Source organism: Stegastes partitus, unplaced genomic scaffold, assembly GCF_000690725.1.
Source record: "Stegastes partitus isolate 25-593 unplaced genomic scaffold, Stegastes_partitus-1.0.2 Scaffold784, whole genome shotgun sequence".
Classification (NCBI taxonomy): Eukaryota; Metazoa; Chordata; class Actinopteri; family Pomacentridae; genus Stegastes; species Stegastes partitus.
Window position 1 is genome coordinate 175,545 of NW_007578515.1, and position 22,824 is coordinate 198,368.

The 22,824-nt window shown below is 41.5% G+C and overlaps 1 protein-coding gene across 1 annotated transcript in view; it reads left to right on the forward strand.

The window, feature by feature from the left end:
- The window catches only part of col14a1a (collagen, type XIV, alpha 1a), a gene marked incomplete at its 3' end in the record, with an annotated part of 185,450 nt that overhangs the window by 46,944 nt on the left and 115,682 nt on the right, over positions 1 to 22,824 (forward strand). The window contains exons 6-19 of the mRNA XM_008292091.1: positions 7,236 to 7,391; positions 7,595 to 7,714; positions 8,002 to 8,166; positions 8,367 to 8,531; positions 9,937 to 10,088; positions 10,995 to 11,124; positions 11,478 to 11,623; positions 11,751 to 11,880; positions 13,239 to 13,378; positions 14,800 to 14,926; positions 17,705 to 17,844; positions 19,919 to 20,051; positions 21,400 to 21,444; positions 22,646 to 22,788. Coding sequence (XP_008290313.1) covers positions 7,236 to 7,391; positions 7,595 to 7,714; positions 8,002 to 8,166; positions 8,367 to 8,531; positions 9,937 to 10,088; positions 10,995 to 11,124; positions 11,478 to 11,623; positions 11,751 to 11,880; positions 13,239 to 13,378; positions 14,800 to 14,926; positions 17,705 to 17,844; positions 19,919 to 20,051; positions 21,400 to 21,444; positions 22,646 to 22,788 — 1,892 coding nt within the window. The remainder of the gene's footprint in view (positions 1 to 7,235; positions 7,392 to 7,594; positions 7,715 to 8,001; positions 8,167 to 8,366; positions 8,532 to 9,936; positions 10,089 to 10,994; positions 11,125 to 11,477; positions 11,624 to 11,750; positions 11,881 to 13,238; positions 13,379 to 14,799; positions 14,927 to 17,704; positions 17,845 to 19,918; positions 20,052 to 21,399; positions 21,445 to 22,645; positions 22,789 to 22,824) is intronic.

The following is a 22,824-nucleotide window of genomic DNA, read 5'->3' on the forward strand; positions in this document are numbered from 1 at the left end:
CGTCCTGACAGTGTTGAGTTACTGTAGTCCAGCACAGAAGCACCACGTGGAAGTGTTTCGTCGTCCTTTTCAGACAAGATGTTCCTGATTTTGGCGACGCTGCGCAGGTGAAATATCTAATTTATGTTTTAGGAGACTTTCATTTTCTCATCACTCAGGAATGAGATGAAAATTCATCCCAGTTCAAGGATAGATCACATCCTCCGTGCAGGTTGGAGGGTGGTCTGAGACTAGTGAAGCATGCCAAAGTACTGGCTGTTTTCGGTTGGTGAAGCTCAGGTTTCGTGACATTTCTGGGGGCTGCTTGGAACTCCAGTTATTTTTATTATTATTCTTATTATTACAGTTGCTGCTTGTCTATGTAATCTCAGTTCTCAGCACTGTTCATTCTCTTTCGCTGCATGTCTGTGTGTGCTCCGTCAGACATTGCAGCCAACAGTGGCTTCCATTGTTGCAGTCGCATTTTTAATACCCATTACTCGACTCCCACACAAGTTAATTCAATTGTCCGGGAGCCACATACTTTTTCCCCACAGCTCCGCAGACTGCGCTGTGGGCTGCGAGTTGCACAATGTGGCCAGTCGCTCTGTCGTGGACACCAGGTGGACGGTCTGTCTGCTCACGTGCTCGTATGCCAGCGATGCTTGATGCTCGTCCAACTGTGTGCTCACATGTAAACAGGTTCAATCGTGTGCCTCTGTGCAAATAAGGTTCAGATATAGTTCAACCAAACACGTGAACACAATCTGTGAATATTTAGACACAAATCTGGCATGTTGGAGTGATACTGGTGGGTCTGAATGGATTTGAGCAGTTTAGCGTAATCTGTTAAATTGCAAAAGCACCAACTGAGAAACAGACAAAGACGTGGTACAGAAGAAATAAGAAGTAATGTATGAAATAAAATTACAGTGACGTGATGGCTTCACTCAGCCGCTTCAGTTTCAGGGTGCTGGTTTTGTGCATGTTGGCCCACCGTCACACTGTTGTGGTTTACTGGGACACTTGAACAGAACAGTGGCATAACTAACATCTGTGGTTGTCCTGGTCTGACAAGTACAACGTCAACTGTGGGAGAATTGTCAGTATCAGAAGTATCAGTGTACATTTATTATGTCTGTATCTAAAATAGTTATAACATACTATATATATATACATCAACAACTGCAAAATTGCTGCATATTTGCATTTTCGAAGCAGTTGTAGAAAATAATGAACATATTAGCAGCTACACTAGCCACATGTAGCTATCATAGCCTCAGTAAACAATGCATTATTACATTTTAAGACACCAACACAACCTTTGGACACAGAAACACTCGTCAGCCGCTCTCCAGCTTCCAACTTTCAAACACAACAACGTTTAGTTTCCATGGCAAAACCCACTTCAGCATGGTCGGCAAATAAAGCTAAAAATACAATAAGCCAGTTGGTTGAGTGAAAGGCGGCTTCGGCTCCGATCGCTGAGCTGCAACGCGCTCATCAGTAGAGAGAAGAAAACAAACCGGTGTTTAATACAGGAATAGTTCCTCTGCTCCCGGTGACGTTAGAAAACATCAGTGGATGGATTTAGTAAGTTTAAACTGATCGAATCACCACAACTGAAGAGATTAAAAAGGGGAATGTATGAGTGATTGGAGCGTCCAAATTTTTCTGTTCCCATATGAATAGAAAGGCTAGAACGTGGATTATAACAGACCGACATGTCTTGTGCTTTGTCGTGACACTTTATTAAACGTACTGAAAGACTTCAACGCCAAACAAAGCCTGTCTCTTATTAGATTGCCACAGAGGTGGACAGAGTGTGATATGAGAGTAAAGAGAGGCAGAAAACAACAGTGTAGAGTATCTGCACATTTGGATAAAAGAACAATTTGGCATCGCGGAATCTGTCGGTGTATCTGTGGTATTTCATCACATCCAAATATAGTGTTTTCCCTTTTCTACGTTATTCTCTCATCCCGCTTCAATTGTTTATCTTCTTCAATTTCACACCTTTTTTTTTTCCTCTTTCTCGTGTGCCATGTGCACAAGCAGACACTGTTCCTGCACCTTGACCCACAGCAAAGGTGTTAGATTTGGAGAGAAAAGGGGAGAAAGAGGTAGAGAAGAAAAAAGGCAGATGGGGCTTATAAGGAGCACAGAGACCTCTGACCGGCCTGCTGTTGTCTGGCAGTCAGGCACAGAGCAGAGAAAGAGGGATTTCAATAGCAACCAGAGTAGTAACACACTAGAAGCAGTGTCTCCAGCATCTATTGTCGAGGGGGCGGACGCTATTATGCGCATGTGTAAAGCCACATATACATGGCTCTGATTTTCTATCTACACTCGCTCCCCTATCTGTACTCTTTGTGTCTGCCGCACACACAGCTGCGCCATGATTGCAGAAGTAAATCCATTGTGATTGCAGTTTCAAAACTAAATGGAAATGTCATGCACACTGTTAAGTTCATATGTCAAGTCACAGATGCATGGCTTTAATTTCCTATCTACACTTGCTCCCCTGTTTGTTTGTTTTTCACCACACACAGATCAGCAATGTGATCGCAGAAGTATATCTAATGTCATTGCAGTTTAAAAATTGCAGTTCTGGTCAGCACCATAAACTGTAAATAAAGATTAGTGAATGCTCTTGATGTCATGGATAGATTTCCTAAAAAAGAAGTTTTAAAGGTTAGTATGATGGCAAAATGTCTCCAAGTGTCCATCAGTGGTATTTATAGCAAGTAACCGTACGTACCTAAAGATATAAAATTACATCAGTATCTAATTAGAAGTTTGTCTCTCATGCCGCTGCCAGCAGAGGAAAGAAGGTAGGTCTCAATCTTTTGTGGTTTTGTCTAACTCTTCCACTAAAGAGGCACTCCAAGGCCTCCACATAATTATCCGTGTGGGCCTTCAAGAGGAGGCAAGATGAGGCCTTCTGTGCACTCAAAGGCCTCAGGGTCGAACTGGCCTCCTTCGCACAAAGGAGACTAAGAGACAGAAAGGAGAAAAAAAGAAAAAAAGAACAGAGCGAAACCTTCACATGAGAGAGCTCACAGCTGATATGTGAAATATACTCGAGGCTAACATGACACCTGGCAGTAAAATGAGGAAAATGAAGTATTTCCAGCAAACGTGACCCTCTCTAACTTGTGGCTAATCATCCAGGGATGAGCAAAGAGGTGAAATGTAAACGGAGCTTACATGCACGCTGTCAAAAATGATTCTGCCCCTAATTGTGCTTAATCTTAAGCATTAATCACTCAATTTAAAAACTGGAGTTCTGTAAAACATTAATTCCTGTGCGCTTGGCGTGAAATAAGCCTTAGAGACCAAAAGTGCGAGGCTGTAAACATTTTTATTTCTGATTTAGAGTTGCACATTATAAAATGGATGTCTATGAGGCTTTGCTCACTTTTGGAGGAAGCCTCTAGTGGCCATTTGAGGAACTGCAGTCCTGCATTGACTTCATTTGCAGCCCTGTGACTTCAGCAGAACTCTTATACAGATGGATGGATGTTTTTTGTCTGTATAAATGGAATCAGTAGTCTTGTATAGTTCTTTATAAGTTAGGTATCTCATACATGGGAATAAATAAATAACTTTGCACCATTAACATTTTTAGTTTTAGTATTTACTGTAGACTTGAATCATTTTTGAATAGTTTACTCAGAAACATATCGAGTCCAAGTTTACCTTAAGTAAATGTGCAAAAAGCAGAGTGTAAATCCCCACTTAATAATCAATAGCATTATAACCAGATGAAGTTTAGGCTAGTTGTCAGTTCCTGCTAAGCTTATTAATATTTATTTTTTTGTAGATGAGCGAATTTTGAAAATAAGATCTGGATTTCTGGATTATGCGCCCACCTGCTCACTGTAAGACTCGTGATGGTTTCAGCAATTCTGTTCAAATAAACTATAGGTTTAACACATCGTTCCTTCACCGTCCTCCTCTTGAAAACAATATCCTTGTTCAGTATTACAGTAGTACGTTTGTATAAAACAGCAGTCACTTTTGTCTCATGTTGTGGTCCTCTGTAATCCTTCAGTCCTTTCTGTGTCAGGATTAGTGGCTGTCATAACGAGTGGATTAGTAAGATTTCTCTAAGTGTCCGTGGATCAGTGGTGTCTGAGACGTAGCAGACGTGGATGACTGAACAAATGATGGGCCACCCTCACTGTAATTTAATGTAGAAAGTGGTGATGGATGTTTAATCCATATTTCGGTGGTTTAAAGTTTTTCATTATTGCCCCAACTTGGTATTAGTGGAAGACTGGGAGATGCAGCCTTAATAAAATGCTAGCTTTAGGTATATATGTGCAGTGTGAAGGCAGACTGGGAACTCCTGATTGATCATCAGTGGTAATAAACAAAATAAATAGGTTAAGTTTGGGAAAACAGCATTGTCAGAGGCATATTTGGGACAATACATTTTTTACTAGATGGTACGTAAGCTTGTCTGTTTTGCAGAATTTCCGTTCTTGATCAAAAATGCTGAGAATCTTTGGAAGTTGCGAGAATGACAACTGGTTTCTTGAGGGGAAAGAAGAGCCCCTATATCCCACCAAACAGACTGCTTACAGATGTCAGCAGGAATAATGTGAAGGACAGGGGCAACCTTGATTATTGGTTCAGATGTAAAACACCAGCATTATGCCTCGTTGACGCTCTCACCACTCTGGCAACAATAGACTTGGGAATGGCCAGTGAGCTGTAATTAGCTGTAATTACCGACCCTCTAATCCTCTGTTTACCACCTCCTTTGTGAGTCTTGATGGCTTTTCACATTTAACAGTACCCCACTCTCCTTCTCTCACTCTTTCTTTCTTTCCATTACGTTCCCTCGTCTCTCTATTTAGCCACAGAGTCAACAGCTGTTGCTGTAACCTATGAATGTCGCTTGATTTGTGTCAAAGAATGGCTGCTCAGCTGATCCGTGTCTTCTGTCGCTTTTGCAGAAGGCTTTTTGGTGCTTAGTTATGGTCCTTTCTTCATCTTCTTTAACCTGGGGGTTTCTTTAAAGGGCATACTTGTTTGTTTTGTGAGAAGGGAATGCCTTAAAAGAATTGTCTTTATGCTCTTTGGCCTCATAGCCTTTTGCCATTTTGCTGAAACTCAAAGCTACGTCTTCCTTTCAACTTCTGTTCACTCAATCCTCTCTTTGCTTCTCTTATCTGCTCTTTTTTTTATCTTCAGTCTTTGTTTCTTTTCCCTTCTTCTCTGTTTTTCTCTCAGGTTTTCTTCTCTCCTCGTTGTCCCCCCTTCCCCCTTTCTTTTCTCAGTTTATTTTCTTTCTATTTCCTCTTCTCTTCTTTTTTCTCTCATCTTTCCTCTTTTCTTTTTCCTTCACTTTTCATTGTTTCTTTTGCCTTCTCTGTTTCTTTTCTCTTCATTTTCACTCACATTTTTCTTGTTTCTCTTCTCTGTTTATTTTTTCTCTCTTCTCTTCTCTTCTCTTCTCTTCTCTTCTCTTCTCTTCTCTTTGTTATTGTACCCATAATGCATCTGAACTGTGACGGATATACATTCATAATCTTCCTGGCTTTTTCCAAACATTATCTTTCGTGTATTTCATAATAGCACCTCCGCCTTAAATGTTTTGCATTTGCAAAACAAAAAATTGTCATCAGCTGTCTCCAGACCTCATTGTCTTCCCTTTCCTCCTTCGCCTGCCGCCGGTAGCAGATGGATGGTTCAAACAGTCACACAGACACAGACAGCAGACAGAAGGCTCTGTCTGGAAAATCGCTTCTTGAAACGAATACCTGCGTGCTATCGCTAGACAATATGTCTTTTATTAATTTTATTTTTGAGAGAGTGTGTATCTGAGATGATAGCGCAAATAGAACAGCCGGTGTGGTTTATGTGACATATTTAAATTAAAAAGGTTGTTTGTTAAGAGCGTATAGCGTTTTGCTTTGATAAATAAGTCCCAGTGCTTCTTATATTCAAAGTGTTCAGTGTCGAACCATCAGTAATCTAACAGAAGAGCTTCAGCTACCTGCACCAAGCTGGTATCTTCTGTCACAGCATACGAGAGCCTAATGGGGATGTTAAAAAACAAGCACAGCCCTTCTTGTGTTCATTTCTGAATTATTTTGGTGAAGCCGGCACCGACTGAATTATCTCCACTGACTCATACGGTATCACTCCGCTCCATAATCTGTGTCTTAACTGTTGAAACGTACTCGTCTGAGCGAAAATGCAAATGAATAATTCACTTTTCCCACCGTCAGCATTCTCTTTTATGGCTTTTCTTCATTAAGACGCAAACGTCCAACTTTATCAGCATGTTCTGGATTATTCGCTATTACGTGTGTAGACACCAAAGTGATTTATGATGCAACTTTAAGTGGATATATTCATTTTCAGGATATCATAGCAGGCAGGATGACAAGATAAGCAGTTATGGAATTACGATAAATTAACTAATGGAAGCGTATATGTGTGTGTGAGTGCTTGTTGTACTGCGGTTGTGAGGACATAGATGTGTTTACAGTCGTGTTGTGGGGACATGCCAACCTTATGGGGACAAAAATGTTGTGTAAGTCATTTAATTCTAGGTTACAAGGTTAAGGTATGTCAGGTATTAGTTATGGTTAGGTCAACTCTTAAGAAAATTTAATCAAAGTAATGTCCTCTGAAGTGATGGAAACACAGCTGTGTGTGTGCGTGTGTGTGTGTAATGACTCCTATCTATCATCACTATTACATTCAAGTGGGAGGCTTCATACATGGATTCCCCCCTAAAACTGTCTTTTAAAAGAAAAGTGAGTCAGATTTCAATAATCTAGCTAAAGATTAATTACAAAAGGCAGTGATATATATATTTAAAAAAGCACTACAGAGTTAGAGGGAGGCTCTCAGCATGATATTTTTACATCATGCATTGAAGTGGAGATGCAGGATGTGTGTTCGGGTGTTTGATTAAAGTTTGGATTGTATTTGTATTTTGTGTCAATATACTGACTGCAGTGAAACTGACCTGTTTCTGTTTTGCATGTTTTGTAATTTCATGAGTTGTTTAATTATTGTTTTGTTCAATAAAGAAAACTTGAAAGTGCATACTTGAGGTGTTCATTTATTGTATTTTTATGCGTTTTGGCTGAAAACCTGCATATCAAGAGTAAAAACATTTTTGTTTCTAAAAGAATTTATCTATTCAGTTGCCTTTTATTGATTCTTTATTCTATCGTTTTATTCTGTTGCTTGAATTTGTGTCCTTCTGTCTCTTCTCTTTTCTTTAGTCGATCAGTTTGTGTGCCACACTGAGGCCATTGCAGACATCGTGATCCTGGTCGACGGCTCCTGGAGTATTGGCCGGATCAACTTCAGGCTGGTCCGTATGTTCTTGGAAAATCTGGTCAATGCCTTTGATGTTGGCTTCGACAAGACGAGGATAGGTGAGTGTCAGCTCCTTTCCCTCTTGAACAGATGGGTGCTCCATGGGTCCAATATGGTACCTGATGTTACCTCAGTACAAATATTCTTGCTAGTATCTGTCAAGAAACTGTTTCCTTCTTCTATGAGTTATCATATGAGTCTAAGTTTGAGTGAATAATGCAGGCAAATGACAAGTTGTATGCTTGTGAATGTGTCTTTCCAGGTCTGGCACAGTACAGCGGGGATCCCAGGATAGAGTGGCACCTAAATACTTTCACCACTAAAGATGCAGTCATTGATGCCGTCAAAAACCTGCCCTATAAAGGAGGAAACACTCTCACAGGTATTGTGTCTCGCTGATATTACCTTTCTGATGCACTGGAATGGATTTTGGTTAAAGTTGTTAAGAAAAAAAGAAAATCTCACCTTTGTCTTTGTCTTTCTGTAAAATCCTGGTACTATGATTGCATAATACCTCCCACTGTTATCCTACACCTGTTCTTTTCACTTATTATTATCTTTATTGAATATTTATTCATATCTTTAATTTATGTTGTTCTTTTATCTCCCTCGCTCCCTCTCCATGCATCTACCTTTTCTATTCCTCTTCCTCCCCGTCTCTCTCCACAGGCCTTGCATTGACTTATATCTTAGAGAACTGTTTCAAGTCTGAATCTGGCTCAAGGGTCGGTATACCCAAGATTGGGATCCTCATCACAGATGGAAAGTCCCAAGATGATGTCATACCACCAGCAGAGAGTCTGCGAAATGCTGGTGTTGAGCTCTTTGCTATTGGTGAGGACAGACACACAACCAGTCTATAATTAATTAAACATAGTTTTTTTTACAGTTTACACTAAAGTTCCTCTTTACTTTGCTGTCCCACTGTGCTATAGCATAGCTGTGTTTACGACATATGGAGAATGTTAGTGCTGACAGTCACACAGGTGTTGTTTGTAGACGTTACAGTCATGTTTGTGCCCTTACCTTCCCAGGTGTAAAGAATGCTGATGAGAACGAGCTGCGCTCCATCGCCTCAGAGCCGGACGACACTCATGTTTACAACGTGGCTGACTTCAACATCATGAGCTCTATAGTAGAGGGACTAACAAAGACGGTGTGTGAACAAGTGGAGCAGCAGGACAAAGACATCAAGCTGAGTAAGGAGACAATAGGACGGGAGGAGAAAACTGCAGCGATCTAGAAAAGCATTTTTGTGTGTTCACATGCAAACCAGAATCGTAACTGCAATCTGCAACATCCAGTACACAAAATAAAACGAAGGCAAAATCAAATTGTACTAGTGGTCAGGTCAGCAATGTGCAGCGAGATCACTTTGGCATGTTTCTAATGTATTCTTAAATGACTAAAGCTGCCCTCAGACATGCACACCTTTACATTAATCTGACTGCATCTGAATGCGTCGGCTTCATGTTTCACTGAGCACTGTGGTCACTTTTCCGTAAAAGTCAAGGCTGCACTCGTACTGGGTTGGACCGAGTGACATTTCACTTTCAACACGGCACAAGTCTGAACTGCATGTGGTCTCATTACCGGATAGGCACGCAGAAGTGACGTTCTTCGAGCTGTGTGAAGCGATTTGGGAAAAGCTTTTTCCACATTTCACCACCAATATTGGTCCAAAAACACTGCAGAGAGCAAAAGACATCGTTTGCTGCCAGAATCACAAATTCACTTTGCTCTACGATTTCACATCTATTACAAACTGAAATGTCCATAAAAATAAAACTTTACTGCAATGAAGATCGAGAGTTAGAAGTGAGATTAATGAGACTCACTAATAATGAATGTAATATGGGTTTTGACGAAATGTTAACAGGAGCTGGAGATTCATTTATTGCTGCTAGCTGTTTGTAGGAGGCTTTTCTCTGAGTTTATTAAACACCTGCAGCATCAAACAGCAGCAGGATCCATGTGAATGCCTCCAAAACAACAAGCTTAAACATATGGTGCACAGAATCAGAATTTTTAAGCTGTATTTGGGCCGTTGACACTTTTGTGTCTGAATGAAGCTGTGAGGAACAGTTGTGTAGAAGTGATCTGAATGACAGAATGCTGTCACTTTTGCAGATTAAAGACGGAGCAATGTCATAAATATTATCTCTGAAAAGAGCCCAAGAAATAAAAGTGAGATTAAAATAGGCCTCACAGTAGTTATAAATACAACGTAGGCTTTGTTTGGTGTAAATCAAATCCTGTTTATTGCTATAAAGTTTGTTGGTCACATTCAATGCAAAGTTTGGGAAGGTGGTGTCATGTCGCAGAAACATTATATCCTATTTAGTTATGAGTGTGATTGCTTTAGAACATATTGTCGTCCTTCTTCATCCTGCTCCTCTTTCTCACTCGTTCCCTCTGTCCATCAGTGTGCATAGAAAGATGCAGGACAGAAAAATAAGAAATCCAAAGTCTTCAAATGGACACAATAAATCCCAGCATGTCAGATTTCTGTAGAAACATTCCTCACTTGAACTCATTTTATGTATAATTGAATACAGTCTGTTGACTTATCCCTCCCTTCTCGTTCCCTTTTTGTTGTTTCAGAACATATACCAGAGAAAACAGGAACGCCGCTTGACCTGCAGACATCAGAGGTCACCGCCCGGAGTTTTCGGGTGTCCTGGAGCCACGCCCCCGGAAACGTAGAGAAATACCGAGTGGTTTATTATCCTGCTCAGGGAGGAGAACCGCAGGAGGTAAATACTGTGTTCTTTGCTGAGAGCACTGCTGTGTTTACTGTACAAAAGTGTTTTTACAAGTTAAATCTGGGAAAGCTGAGGAAGTCAACAGCAGCTGCAAACAAATATCTGTCTTTGTGAACACTTCGCTCAAACAATCAATGCTGTCTTAAAGCTATGCGTGCACATGTGTAGAACCAAAAGCCAGAACTGAAAAACTCCTGCAGTCAGTACGAGCACAGAGAGGTGGGTACACTGTGCTTTTCCATTATATTTACGGTACCGGTGAGAGTTATCTGGGATGGGGCAGGTTTATAGTTTGAGATCAGTTTTTCCTTGAGACGCTGGTGGTATTGCTCATCCCGACCTCTCGCCTCTCATCTCTTCATTCATAAGTCCCCAGAACGTCCGTGCAGGTTATAAAAGCTCACAAGAAATGATACTACGGCCGATCCAGGCACCTGCTTGAATTTTCCAGAACATTTGACCACAGAAACCATTAAATCTTTTGCGTAGCTGGGTTTACAGGGACCAGATGTTCTGGAGCTGCATGTGAACAGAGCTTTCCAGCTGGCTCGGCCCAAACCTAATCTTTATCACAACTGTCATCCTTTCAGTTCAGAATGAAAAAATATTCTTCGGCCTTGGACATTTGTGCTTTATCCCATTCAATAAATCGATTGTGTTTCCTCCATCCTTTCCCATTCTCTTTCGATCTCTCTCTCTCCTTCTTTCCCTTCCTCTCTTGTCCATTTGTCATTTTCATCTCCCCTATTTATTGCCCTAATTTCCATTTTCCCTGCCATTCTTCGTCCCCTGACCCCTTCCTTCCCTCTTTTCCCATCCATTTCCACACTTGCGTCCCCTCCATCCATCTTCCACACATCCTCTTCCTCCCCCCGACTCGCCGTCCTGCACCCCCAGGCCGTGGTGGTTGGTGGTGAGTCGTCGGTGGTGCTGCAGCACCTCAACTCGCTCACCGAGTACCAGCTGGCAGTGTTTGCTGTGTACGCAAACGAGGCGAGTGAGGCTCTGAGAGGATCTGAAACAACCCGTAAGTTTATTCTTACACACAAACACACATGCTGAAATGTTCCTACAAAAGCCCACACCAAAGCCTTAGTCAACACAACTTAATAACAGTGGCTTAAAAGTTTGACAGCTGTGGAAGCCAGACATATTGAAAATGATGCTTTTTTGATACAGAGAGATAAAATCCTCCACAGCGGCAAGACTTTTTAAGCTTCTGCAAAAGTTATAAAACATACACTGTGATATTTTTACAATTTATAACATTGAAACCCCCAAAGACTGTGTTTCTGACATTTATTTATGAGATTCCTCGTTGATTGAAATGTGCTGTGTGTTTATCTGTGTGTGGTCGTGTGTGTGTGTGTTTGTTCGCAGTGGCTCTTCCCACAGTGACCGGCCTCCAGCTGTTTGATGTGACTCACAGCACCATGAAAGCAAGATGGGACAGCGTGGACGGGGTTTCTGGCTACATGCTGCTGTACGCGCCTCTAACAGATGATGGAGACCTGGAAGAGAAGGAGGTAGTGAAAGAAAGAAAGAAAAAGACGGAGAAAGGAAATGATCGGTGCTTGTTTAGTACAAAGTTTTGAACAGCGCCAGAAAGTCCAGAGTTTTGTACTAAATCCTGAAGTCTGTGCATTTCAAAAGGTCAAAGTATCCGATGCAGTGACGGAGCTGAAGCTGGACGGGTTGACCCCTCACACTGAATACACCGTCACTGTTTATGCCATGTATGGAGAGGAGGCCAGTGACCCTATTACCAACCAGGATACCACGTGTGAGTATTGTACATGCACACATATCATGTTTTTAAATTCAGAACATATAACCTTTATTGTAACATGAACCTATATTTAATTTCAATCTCAACCAAGTTTTGAAAATCCCTTTATGGAAATGAGGACCAGGAGCAGAACCAGGGGGTGAAGTGGGGTAACCACCCTATTCAGGCGACACTCACACACACAGAATCGGAGTTACATCCATTAACTACTATTTTTCTGGCAGAACTTTATTGTAGAACCATTTTCCCTGTTGCTCCCATACAGATGCATTTTTACAACTCAACCACATCTAGTAGTTCTAAACAACCAGAAAATGTTTTCACAGATTTTGTAAGAATTTAAAGTTTTTGTACTCTTGCCACTGAAACGGTGCGTCTGATTTATATATATGCAGAATCTGTTTGTTGCAAGGTGACTCGGTGTATTGCACCGTCACCTCGCAGCAAGAAGGTCGCCGGTTTGCGTCCGAATGGGGACACCGGGAACTTTCTGCGTGGAGTTTGCATGTTCTCCCCGTGCAGCGTGGGTTCTCTCCGGGTTCTTCCTCCCACAGTCCAAAAACATGTTGAGGTTAATTGGTGATTCTAAATTGTCCGTAGGTGTGAATGTGAGTGTGCTTGGTTGTCTGTCTCTAAGTGTAGCCCTGTGATAGACTGGTTACCTGTCCAGGTGAACCTGCCTTCACCCTAAGTCAGCTGGGATAGACTCCAGCCCCCCATGACCCTAGTGAGGATTAAGTCTTGTACAAATTTTTAAAAACCTACTTTGAGGAGTTCTGGAAACACTTTTCAAAGACTCACCAAGAACCTGCACCTGAAAGAATAAAAAACAAAAGGTTGGATGGACAAAGTGTGATGTCTCAACTAAGTGGGTGTCCTGAGCTGAACGAGTCCGCTTTTGAAATAAGTGCAGTTATCGTGTGGGATTTACATTCTAATTATCTTATGAGCTTTATCCACAATTCAGAAAGCACAACATTAGCAGCCATTTCAGAATTTAGATTTAATTATTAATAATTAATAAACATTTAGAATTAATTGAGGGTTCCATAAAAAAGCCTGTTATATACCATGTGAGTTCTCATGCACTTCTACATGGCATCTTGCCTGCATGAGCAAATGCTCAGAGTGGGTGAACAAAAAAATGACTAGTAGGCCTACAGCAATTTACTGATAAACAAAACAATGAGCCACCCCAGTGTGAGTGATGGTCCCAGCCTGCCCCCCGTAAATATTTTTTGTATGTGCCACTGGCAAGAAGTGGACAAAATCTCCTCTCTCAAAGCCAAAAACTCACAGAAGCTGCAAACACACTTGTAACACTTCCTGTCTCTCTCTTTCTGACCCGTCAGTACCACTGAGTCCTCCCACCAACCTCCAGTTCTCCGACATCACTCACAACTCCGCCCACATCAGCTGGGACGCTGCCCCCGGTGGAGTGAAAGGTTACCGCATCATGTGGGTCAAGACAGACGGAGTGGTCACGCAGGAGGTATGTGTGTGTTTTACATGTTAAAGACAATGCGATTCATTTGTGCCCGACGGTATCTGCGTATAGATGAGAGGAGATTAGATAAAAAGGAAAAGAGGAAGGAAGGAACAACCAGGAGATTAATTATAGGGATTGTTCTTCTCTGTACGACAGACCAAAATGACTATTGAGTACCGATACTAATCATCTTGGAAAATATACAGATACTGCAATTACACAGAAACAAATGGTGTCTTTGAGAGGGTGTGTATTCGTACACGCAAGTCGGATAAGAAATTACAGTGCTCCAGAGTGCGACTAAAGATCCGTGAAGTGCGACTAAACATTTGTCTTGGTTGCAAAGATGCACCTGACATTCAGCAAGTCCGTCTATGTGTGTGTGTGTCTCTGGGTCGCCTGCTCATGTGGATAAAATAGCAGTTTCAGCTGAGGTAAATCTGACTTTAACACCTTATTTCACTCTTTTCAAACTAATTCATGGTCACACATCTGTCAGAGCTGCTGTGCTGCAGTAACTAAGTGGAGATTAGAGGCTTCTCCATGTACACAGTTATCGATAGTTAGCATGTGAGGTGTTTAAGGGATGTCTGTAAACTGTAGCTACAGAAAACAACCTGGGTTACACTCTCCCCCTCTAAACTGCACTAGTGTCTGCATGCACATCAGCCTCACAGTGTTCCCTCAGCACCACAAAGAGAGATACGAGCACAGGCCAACATTTTTCATCGCCTTTATTGCAAAGAGTGCAGTCAGAAGATGGCTGGGAACACTGCTTTTCCAAAACCACTAAAATAGCACAATATTTCCAGAAAACTGAAGCTACCGGTGTGTAGCCAGGAGAGCAGCCCCCTCCCTGCAGCATTTCAGCATCAGGCAGCAGCAAACTCATAAAGCGAGGAATTATGAATGATAACACCATTTGATACTGCTTACAATCTAGCCAAACAAGAGCTACCTTTTATGAACTTTACGTCCCAGATCATGAAAAAAAAACACACAATAAATGTACAAAGTGTTTAACTGAGCAATTACTTACAAATGTGTAAATGTCGTGTTTAGAAATTACCAATGTGAACAGGAACTGGCCTGACAGGTGAAGCTTATAATGTAGATTTCTGTACCAAAAAAATGCTGCAAAAATTTTGGGTGCACCTAAATAATATGCTGATCCACCTCAATAGAAAATGTTGTTGCACTAGTGCAGGAGCCCTGATTTAGTGCATTGGTCCTATGTCTTTACTAAATGTTTTCACCAGAACATGTTATTGTTAAAGGGCGTCCTTCAGGAATGTTGCTCAAGTTACGTGGATTGAACTGCAAGTTATGCACAGAAAGAACCAGAAACGGTCTTCGTGGACTCATAGTGACAAAACAGTGAGTTTCTCTGCGCGACACATCATGTGCCTCTATGCATCCTGCAGGTGGAAGTGGGTCCAGCGACGTCTTATGACCTCAGTGAGCTGACGTCTCTGATGGAGTATTCGGTGGCCATCTTTGCCGTGTACAACGAGGGCCAATCGGAGCCGCTCACCGATGGATTCACCACCAGTAAGAAACTGTCACTGTGTTGTAGGACTGCAACTATTTTCATTGTTGATTAATTTATTATTTTCTGTCACAAAATCGAGAAAAATGTCTTTCAGTGTTTCCCAAAGTCCAAAATAACATTCTCAAATATCTTGTTTTGTCCACAACCTAAAGATAGTCAATGTACTGTCATAAAGGAGGAAAGAAAACATTTAAAACAACAACATTAGAGGAAGTCAACCTTTTTTTTTCCTTAAAAAAGAAAAATTCTGAAACCAATTAAGTAATTAATTATCTTATCACATCTTTTCTTATTCTAAAACAGGAGGCAATTCATTTAATAGGTGACAACTAATCAAGTGACTGAATAACCTTCGTAGTTGTGCTGTGTTCGAGGGAAGTAGAGAAGAAGATGCAGCAGCTGGACAATGTCTCACTATGTGCATTTTGTTTGTCTTGTTATAGAACAACTTGGTGTCCACCTTGATCTTATGTCATTTCTAAATGAGCACCTCTGCTAAGGACGATTTTTGTCTCAGTTTCCACAAAAGAGTTGAATCATTATTATTAGAAAGCAAACCATTTCTCTGCTGCTGCCAGACAGTGTTGAATGTTATTACCCTTACTGGTCCTTCTGCTATCCTGGCCTCCTGCCCATCTCATTTACACCTCAGCATAATAGCCCAGTCACATTAAAAGGTCATTTCACTGTCCCTGACCATTCCGTCACGCTAACAGATATTGATTTGAAGGAATATCCCTTAAAGCAAACAAGCAGTCGGGCTCCGGTGCTGACTCAGCTCTAAGAAATGTATGTCTGGCAAGCAGCTATTAAACTACTCACTCTAGAGGACCAAGCTGATTTTTATTTATCTCCTGGCAAACTTTGTTAAGTGGAGCAGGCTTCGGAAAGGGAGCTTTATGAACTTACACAAAGTTTTTGAGTCTCGTAGTAGGAAATGGTCGGAGCCTGCAAGATGGGAAGTAGCACAAAAATGATGCAACAATGTTTTATGTAGAAAATGTAATTATCGGTTATTTTATATATACATATATATTTATATTTTTTTATTTTATTTTTTTATTTTTTTAAGCATTTCGCTAAAGACGGGCTGCAGGGTGGCGCAGTTGGTAGCACTGTTGCCTCGCAGCAAGAAGGTTGCCGGTTCGCGTCCCGGTGGGGGCACCGGAATCTTTCTGCGTGGAGTCTCCATGTTCTCCCCGTGCAGCGTGGGTTCTCTCCGGGTTCTCCGGCTTCCTCCCACAGTCCAGAAACATGTTGAGGTTAATTGATGATTGTAAATTGTCCGTAGGTGTGAATGTGAGTGTGCTTGGTTGTCTGTCTCTAAGTGTAGCCCTGTGATAGACTGGTTACCTGTCCAGGGTGTCCCCTGCCTTCGCCCTGAGTCAGCTGGGATAGACTCCAGCCCCCCACGACCCTAGTGAGGATTAAGCGGTGTATAGATGATGGATGGATGGATTTCGCTAAAGACACCATGTCCACAATTATTTACATTTACCAACATGGTTGCAAATTTTACAGAATTTTTCTGTACCACTCCAAATGTTCCTGGTATGTTCAACCACGTTCCAGATTCTAATACACTACAAATTAGGAACGGCTGAAGCAGTAGTGCTCTAGTCAGTTACTAGTCAAGTGCAAGTCCTGCCGAAAATGAAAGGACTTCAGTGGCTGCTTATAAAACAGGGAAAGGCTATAAAGTTGCATCCAAATGCTTTCAAGCACCAGTGACGGTGCAGAGCATCATCAGAAAGCACACAAAGCTTCACATTGTGAAAAAGTGACGCTGGCAAGACTGTAGCGCACGACACTAAAGGAGAATCAAAGAATCACCACCAAGACCATCCTGATGAATCCGAGGAATTCTGCTCCCAACATTTCAAGACAGTCTCTCCAGCAGACTCTGAATGAAACTGATTTCCGTCAACACCAACCAAGGAAGACTCCACTTCTCCAGGACAGGCTCACAAAAGCTTTACTAGCCTTTACAAAAGCTCACCTGGAAAAAGAAGAAAGCTGTCGGTCATAAATTCTGTGGTAGGATTAGAAGAAAATAAGTTTTTTTTCGATACAGGGATGTGGTTTTTGTTTGGTTTGGCAAAGGAAAGTAGAAGCATTCAGCCTCGAGAACATCATCCCTACAGTCGAACATGGCGGTGGGAATGTGTTGCTTCTGGGTGTTTTTCATCCAGTGTGCCGCCAAGCAGCGTTGTCAAAGTAAACAGTATCATGAAAAAAAGACTGCATTTAGATTCTAGAGAAAAAAAACATCAGGCAGTCTTCAGAAACAAAATGACCTTGGGAAGCATTAGAGCTTCCAACATGACAATGATCTGAAACAAAGTGGTCATAAAATGGTTTTTAAAAAAAAAACATCATGAAAATTCAGAGTCCAAACATGAACCTCATCCAGAATCTGTGGAGAAAGAGTGATGGAGAGGAAGCCTTCAACCTTAAACATCCAGAGATCATCACAAAGAGGAACAAAATCCCAGTGGAGACGTGAAGAAAGCTGTTGGGATTTGCCACTGATTACTGGGAATAATGAACATGGCATTTTTTGTGAAATGTGAAAAAGTTCCCCCGAACACGATGTCTTACCGTCTTTTGTTGCTTCGTAGTGGCATTTCCAGACAGAAGAAACCTTTTGGTCACATGAAAAGTCACTATAAAGCAAAACTAGGCGTGGGTAGGGCCAATTTTGGGCTTAACCGTTCACTATTTAACAATTGAGGTAAAAGCTAATGCAAGTAAGTCCGTCTGTGTTTGTCTCTCAGCTCCAGTCCCTGGTCCTCTGAATCTGCGCTCCGCCGATGTCAACACAGACAGCTTTAAAGTCACCTGGGATCACTCAGCCAGCGACATTGTCCTCTACAGACTCTCCTGGGCCCCGTTCACAGGCGGCGACACCAAAGAGGTCAGTGCCACTGAAATTCAATAAGTACGTAAATGCGCTTCAGATAAATGGAAGCATGTAGGCGTGTCCACCTCAGATCCTCACAGATTGTACCGACAACATCACAGGGTTGAAGGCGTGAATCCTCGGCACAGCTGCAAACCACAACTGTGTGTTTTCCTCTTCTTGGAGCTGACAAATAACACGCCGACGGAATGTATAATTTGGCTTCAGATGATAAATGACCTGCATGCGTTCAGGAACTTTTCATTGAAACGGGAGTCCAGTTATTATCTCCATTTCCAGAGGAAGAAGTGTCTGCACTCCACGCGTACAGATAAAGAGGCGACTGCATGCTGTAGACTTACAGTACATAGAAGCTTAACTACACTATTGGTAGCTGGTAAAACCCCTGGCATGGCTGAGGATAAATAAAGGCTGAATAAATCTAGAAATTAATGGCTTGGGTGTTTTATTACCATGATCTGGGGGTTTAGAGACAGCTGGGAGGCAGCGATAGAGCCCTTCGAGTGTGTGTGTGTGTGTGTGTGTGTGTGTGTGTGTGTTGTGCGAGCCTGTATGTGTGTTTTGCTGAGAGTCATCAGAGCTGAAAATAACACTCTGGGGAGTTGGAGAGGTGGGCTGGTAATACCACCAGCCTCGAGAAAAGGAATACATGCAGCTTTTCTCTGTTTCTCACCCACATACTACACACAGACACACATTCACATCCTCCACTGATCTGTTTTGTATCGTTATTTCTAAGAGGCGATTAAAAGTAACGCGTACGGCCACGGAGACGGAGTGAAATATTACCCACCACGAAACTTTATGCCTTTTTTGAAATGCATTTAGGCCTTTTTGTGCTTTTGTCAATCAATAAAGCGTCCGTTTGACGCTCAGGAAACAATAAAACATGGAAAAACATCACACTTAAGGCAAGGAAATGTTAAAAAAGAGGGAGGCAATGAGTCACTAAAGATGCACTTGCTCCGGGGAAGGCACAAATGGCCTCAGTGGTGAAATTTGCATGTAACTGTGCCTGGAAGGGTTTTGTAGAGCAACAAATACCTGCACTAATCTGCTTATTGAGTCATCTACAGTAAATTCCAATTTCGGAGTTGCTCTCCGTGGAAGCGAGCTGTACTTTTCATGACCTCTTTGTGTTTACCTCGGGGTGTCATTCGTCTCCGTGTACAAGTTATAGTGGTCGTTTGGGCTCCTGGAGCACCGCTGGATCCAGTTGGCAACTTGTTATATTCTGAGGTTTCTGTGTTATCATGCCGTTTCACAGAGGCCTTGTTCAAATCTTTGGTTTTACCACAACAAAGATAATATTACATTTAAATTCTATGTGCTTAATTATTACATTTAGATTTTTATTTTATTTTTTTAAACAGTTTTTAATAAATTAGACACAGAATTACAAAAGCAATACACCGTGTGAGAGTTTGTTTTCAGACACCAGCTTCCTAAAATATGCGCCACCATTTCCTGCTGTTTCCCTGACAGAAATTACGAGCACTGAGGCAATTTGTCATTTTATGTTTTTAGCAGCTTTCTCCACTAAAACTCAGTGATGACCTTGGTTTTGAAAGTCTGGAGTTGCAGTTAGAGTATAAATAATCTTGTCAGACTGTTGGTTAATGCCCAAAATTTGATCACATCTTGAGGGTAACTTAAGAAACTCTTGCTGTTTATTTTTCTTCCAGCAAATATTGTAACAACAAATTAAAGTGCAAATAAAAAAGACCTAACAGCAATTTGTGCAACACAGCATGACAAAATTTAATTAAGAAATGCGACAATGTGTTTTTCTCCTTTTTTTAAACTAACTTTAGTCTAAATGAGTTCAAATATAGAACCCTGTGCTTTGCTATGTGTCCTCTGCCGTTAACACCCTTGATGAGAATATAATATATAAAAGACAAAATGACCAGTGTTGAAATCCCATATGGTTGTTAAGTGTTCAGTTTTTACAAGGACAAACTGGGATCATATCAGCCAGCATCTTTTAATCATCCACTTCTGGAGAGAGCATAATGTGGGAAATGAAGTGTAACGTGAGAGTCGGGTCTGTGTTTCTCTTCTGTAGGTGGTCTTGAGTGGAAGCGACAACAGATACGTCCTGAACGGTCTCAGTCCGTCCACCGAGTACGAAGTCATGCTGACGGCGATATTCAAAGATGAATCGGAGAGCGACACCGTCTCCGTCATAGAGACCACATGTAAGTGACGCAGGATTGAAAGGACTGAACAGTTGATCGATTCTAAATCAAAATTGGAATTTGAATTTGCAAGAAAACGCAACGGCTGCACTTTGGGGTACACGAGGTAAGACTATTAAAGCCCCTCAACACTAGTTTCTGTGTTTCTGGGCTAATTTTTCACCGCAATATAAAGTGTGGCACCTCTGTGGAAAGAGCACAGCCATGACTGGAAGGAGAGGAATTCATTCATATGTGTCCTGAGCAGCATGACTCAGTTAGAATGACATAAAACAAAAGTTCTTTGATTATTTTTTTTGCAAAAGTTGAAAACATCTGGAATCAACATGTACAACAAAAGATGGCGGCTCTACGTGCTACAGATAATTTACATTTTCCATTTGTTTCCATACGTATTTTTTATTATCTGCTCTGTGTAAACTCAGGCTGCACTTCAACTGAGTTCATCCAAAACGTCTTGTCATATGGCCGCCGGTCACAACAAAGCAACTAATAACTTGTGCCAAGAAGTTTTTTATTTTTTATTTTATTTTTTACAGATTCTGATTTAAGCTAAGAGTTTATTTTTTGGCACATTCTTATCAGGACGTGTAAAATACTGTGATTTTTAATGAAACATCACAATTTTATGCTTAGATTTGGTTATTTTTTTCCCCCCAAACTGCACGACGTACATGATTAATTAAAATAAACTTTGGAAAGTTTGACATCCAATGATTTTTTCTGTTTTTACAGTTTCTGGTTCTGATAAATGGTGTCATTTTTTTAACAGACTTTATAAAAACAACACGCTTTCCAACCCCGTTGGCAGGTTTTAAGGTGCAGAGGGTAAAATAATGAGGATGATGCTGCAGATTTATTTAATTCAAGCCGTTTGAAATTTCAGGAGTAGTTCATGCTTTCCCATTGATCAATATATGCTAAATCCTAGTTATTGGTTTGATTAGCAACATGTGTGGCTAGCTCAGGTAGCTTTGCTCTGTCTAATCAATACAAAAAACAAAATTTGGCCCCTAAAAGCTTTCTGAGTGATGCATTCCTCCCCAGTTGTTAAAATTAGGCCCAACTAATCTCCTTCACCAAAGTGCTCGTGTCTGCTTATTACAACAGATCAGTGCAATCACATGTTCGTTTTAGGATCACAAAGTTTGCATCTCTGAGTCACAGTTCTGCCTGAACTCATTTGCATTGATTTGTTTGTCTCAGCTTATCTCAGAAGAGGAGAATCTATTTCACCATCAACGATTTGTTACATATTTCTGCCTAATTGGCTCAGTTATTGACACAGAAAGTTGTTGAGGGAAGTTTGTATCCAATTATCTGATTTATGCTCTCTGAATTTCCCCAGTGGGCAGGACAACAACAACTGCTACCACAACCACAGGTAAGATGTGTCCAAATTGACTTTCTGTGAAATTGCAAAATGTCAGAGAGTGAAAGAGTCGCATTGGCTTAACGTTGTGCTTCTTTTTCACATTGTACTTGTGTTAAAACCTTAAGAGTGTCGCTTTCAGTAATTTTGCTAGCATGTGTCCAGAGGGCAGCAGGGTGATTTTACTTTCTTTGAGAATTTTTTTTCCCCTTGCAGAGCAACTGGCCAAATTTTAATCATGGCTCCGGCCAAGGCATCTGTCAAGAAAGTCCATTGCCATTCAAATGTGAAAGGCTCCACTTGCTGCCAGTGCGTCGCTCATGTTGCCAAAGTGCAGCCGTAGCTCTACCAAATCCTTGTAGCAGAGTTTTGGCCATTGTCGCTCATTTAGCTTCAAGAAGAAAAACCAGAATCACTGAGGAAAAAGTCAGCACTGTCTTTTAAATTTAAAACTGTAATGCGGTGATGCTCTCTTGCAGGATGCAGCTCATGAACAGCGTTTGTCAGATCCTTTGTGTTTTTATAAGCCTGTTTACCAAGTTGGCTTCACCTAGAGACCAGAGTTCAAACTCCATTATCTCAGAGGCCATCTGGATTGTGTTTTGTACGAGAGGCGGGCTGCAGCTAATTGAGTCTGAGCGTTTTCTCCACTCGCGGCTTTAAAAACTTAAGAAAGAAACGTGTCTCCTTCGCTTAAGTTTGCTCACTGTTCTGGACACGTTAAAACAACACATCTGCTTTGTTTAAGGCTCCGAGTGCTCCTGTGAAATTCACGATTTAAAGCGGTCGACTCAAAGGCAGCCTCTGTTTTTAAAAATCAAGGCTTGTCGTTTACGGCTGCATTATGTACGGAGCCTTGGCGCTGATTTTCATCCAAACAGGTCTCCTTTGGTTTAAAGCCACTATTGAGACGGATGAAAGAACAAAACAAACAAAAAGAACTTTGCTTTGTTTCAAACTCCTAGAAGTGCTCTTGAGAAATTCTGCTCCACTCTAAGTCAGATTTAACTTTATCGCCCAACATCACAGTGAACAGAGCACGCTGGAGCTTTGACAGGAGCTGTTAGGATTTACTTGCATTTTGACTGACTTTTTTTTAAATCCACAGTTTACCGAATCACATTAAAAGTGTGAAGAAAACTTAGTTTAAGCCAAGATTTTCTGACACATTTGGATACACGAGTTGTGCAGTAACGCCGTTGTCTGTGATCTGGTGTCGCAGTGGCCCGTCAGGCTGTGAGGAACCTTCGGCTGAGTGACGAGACCACCCAGAGCTTAGAGGCTTCGTGGGAGCTGGAGGATCCCCATGTGGAGAGATACAGGATCTCCTACGCCGGCCTCGACGGTGAACAGAGGGAGGACACTGTGAGTGGACCACTGATACGACACTGTTAGAAAGAA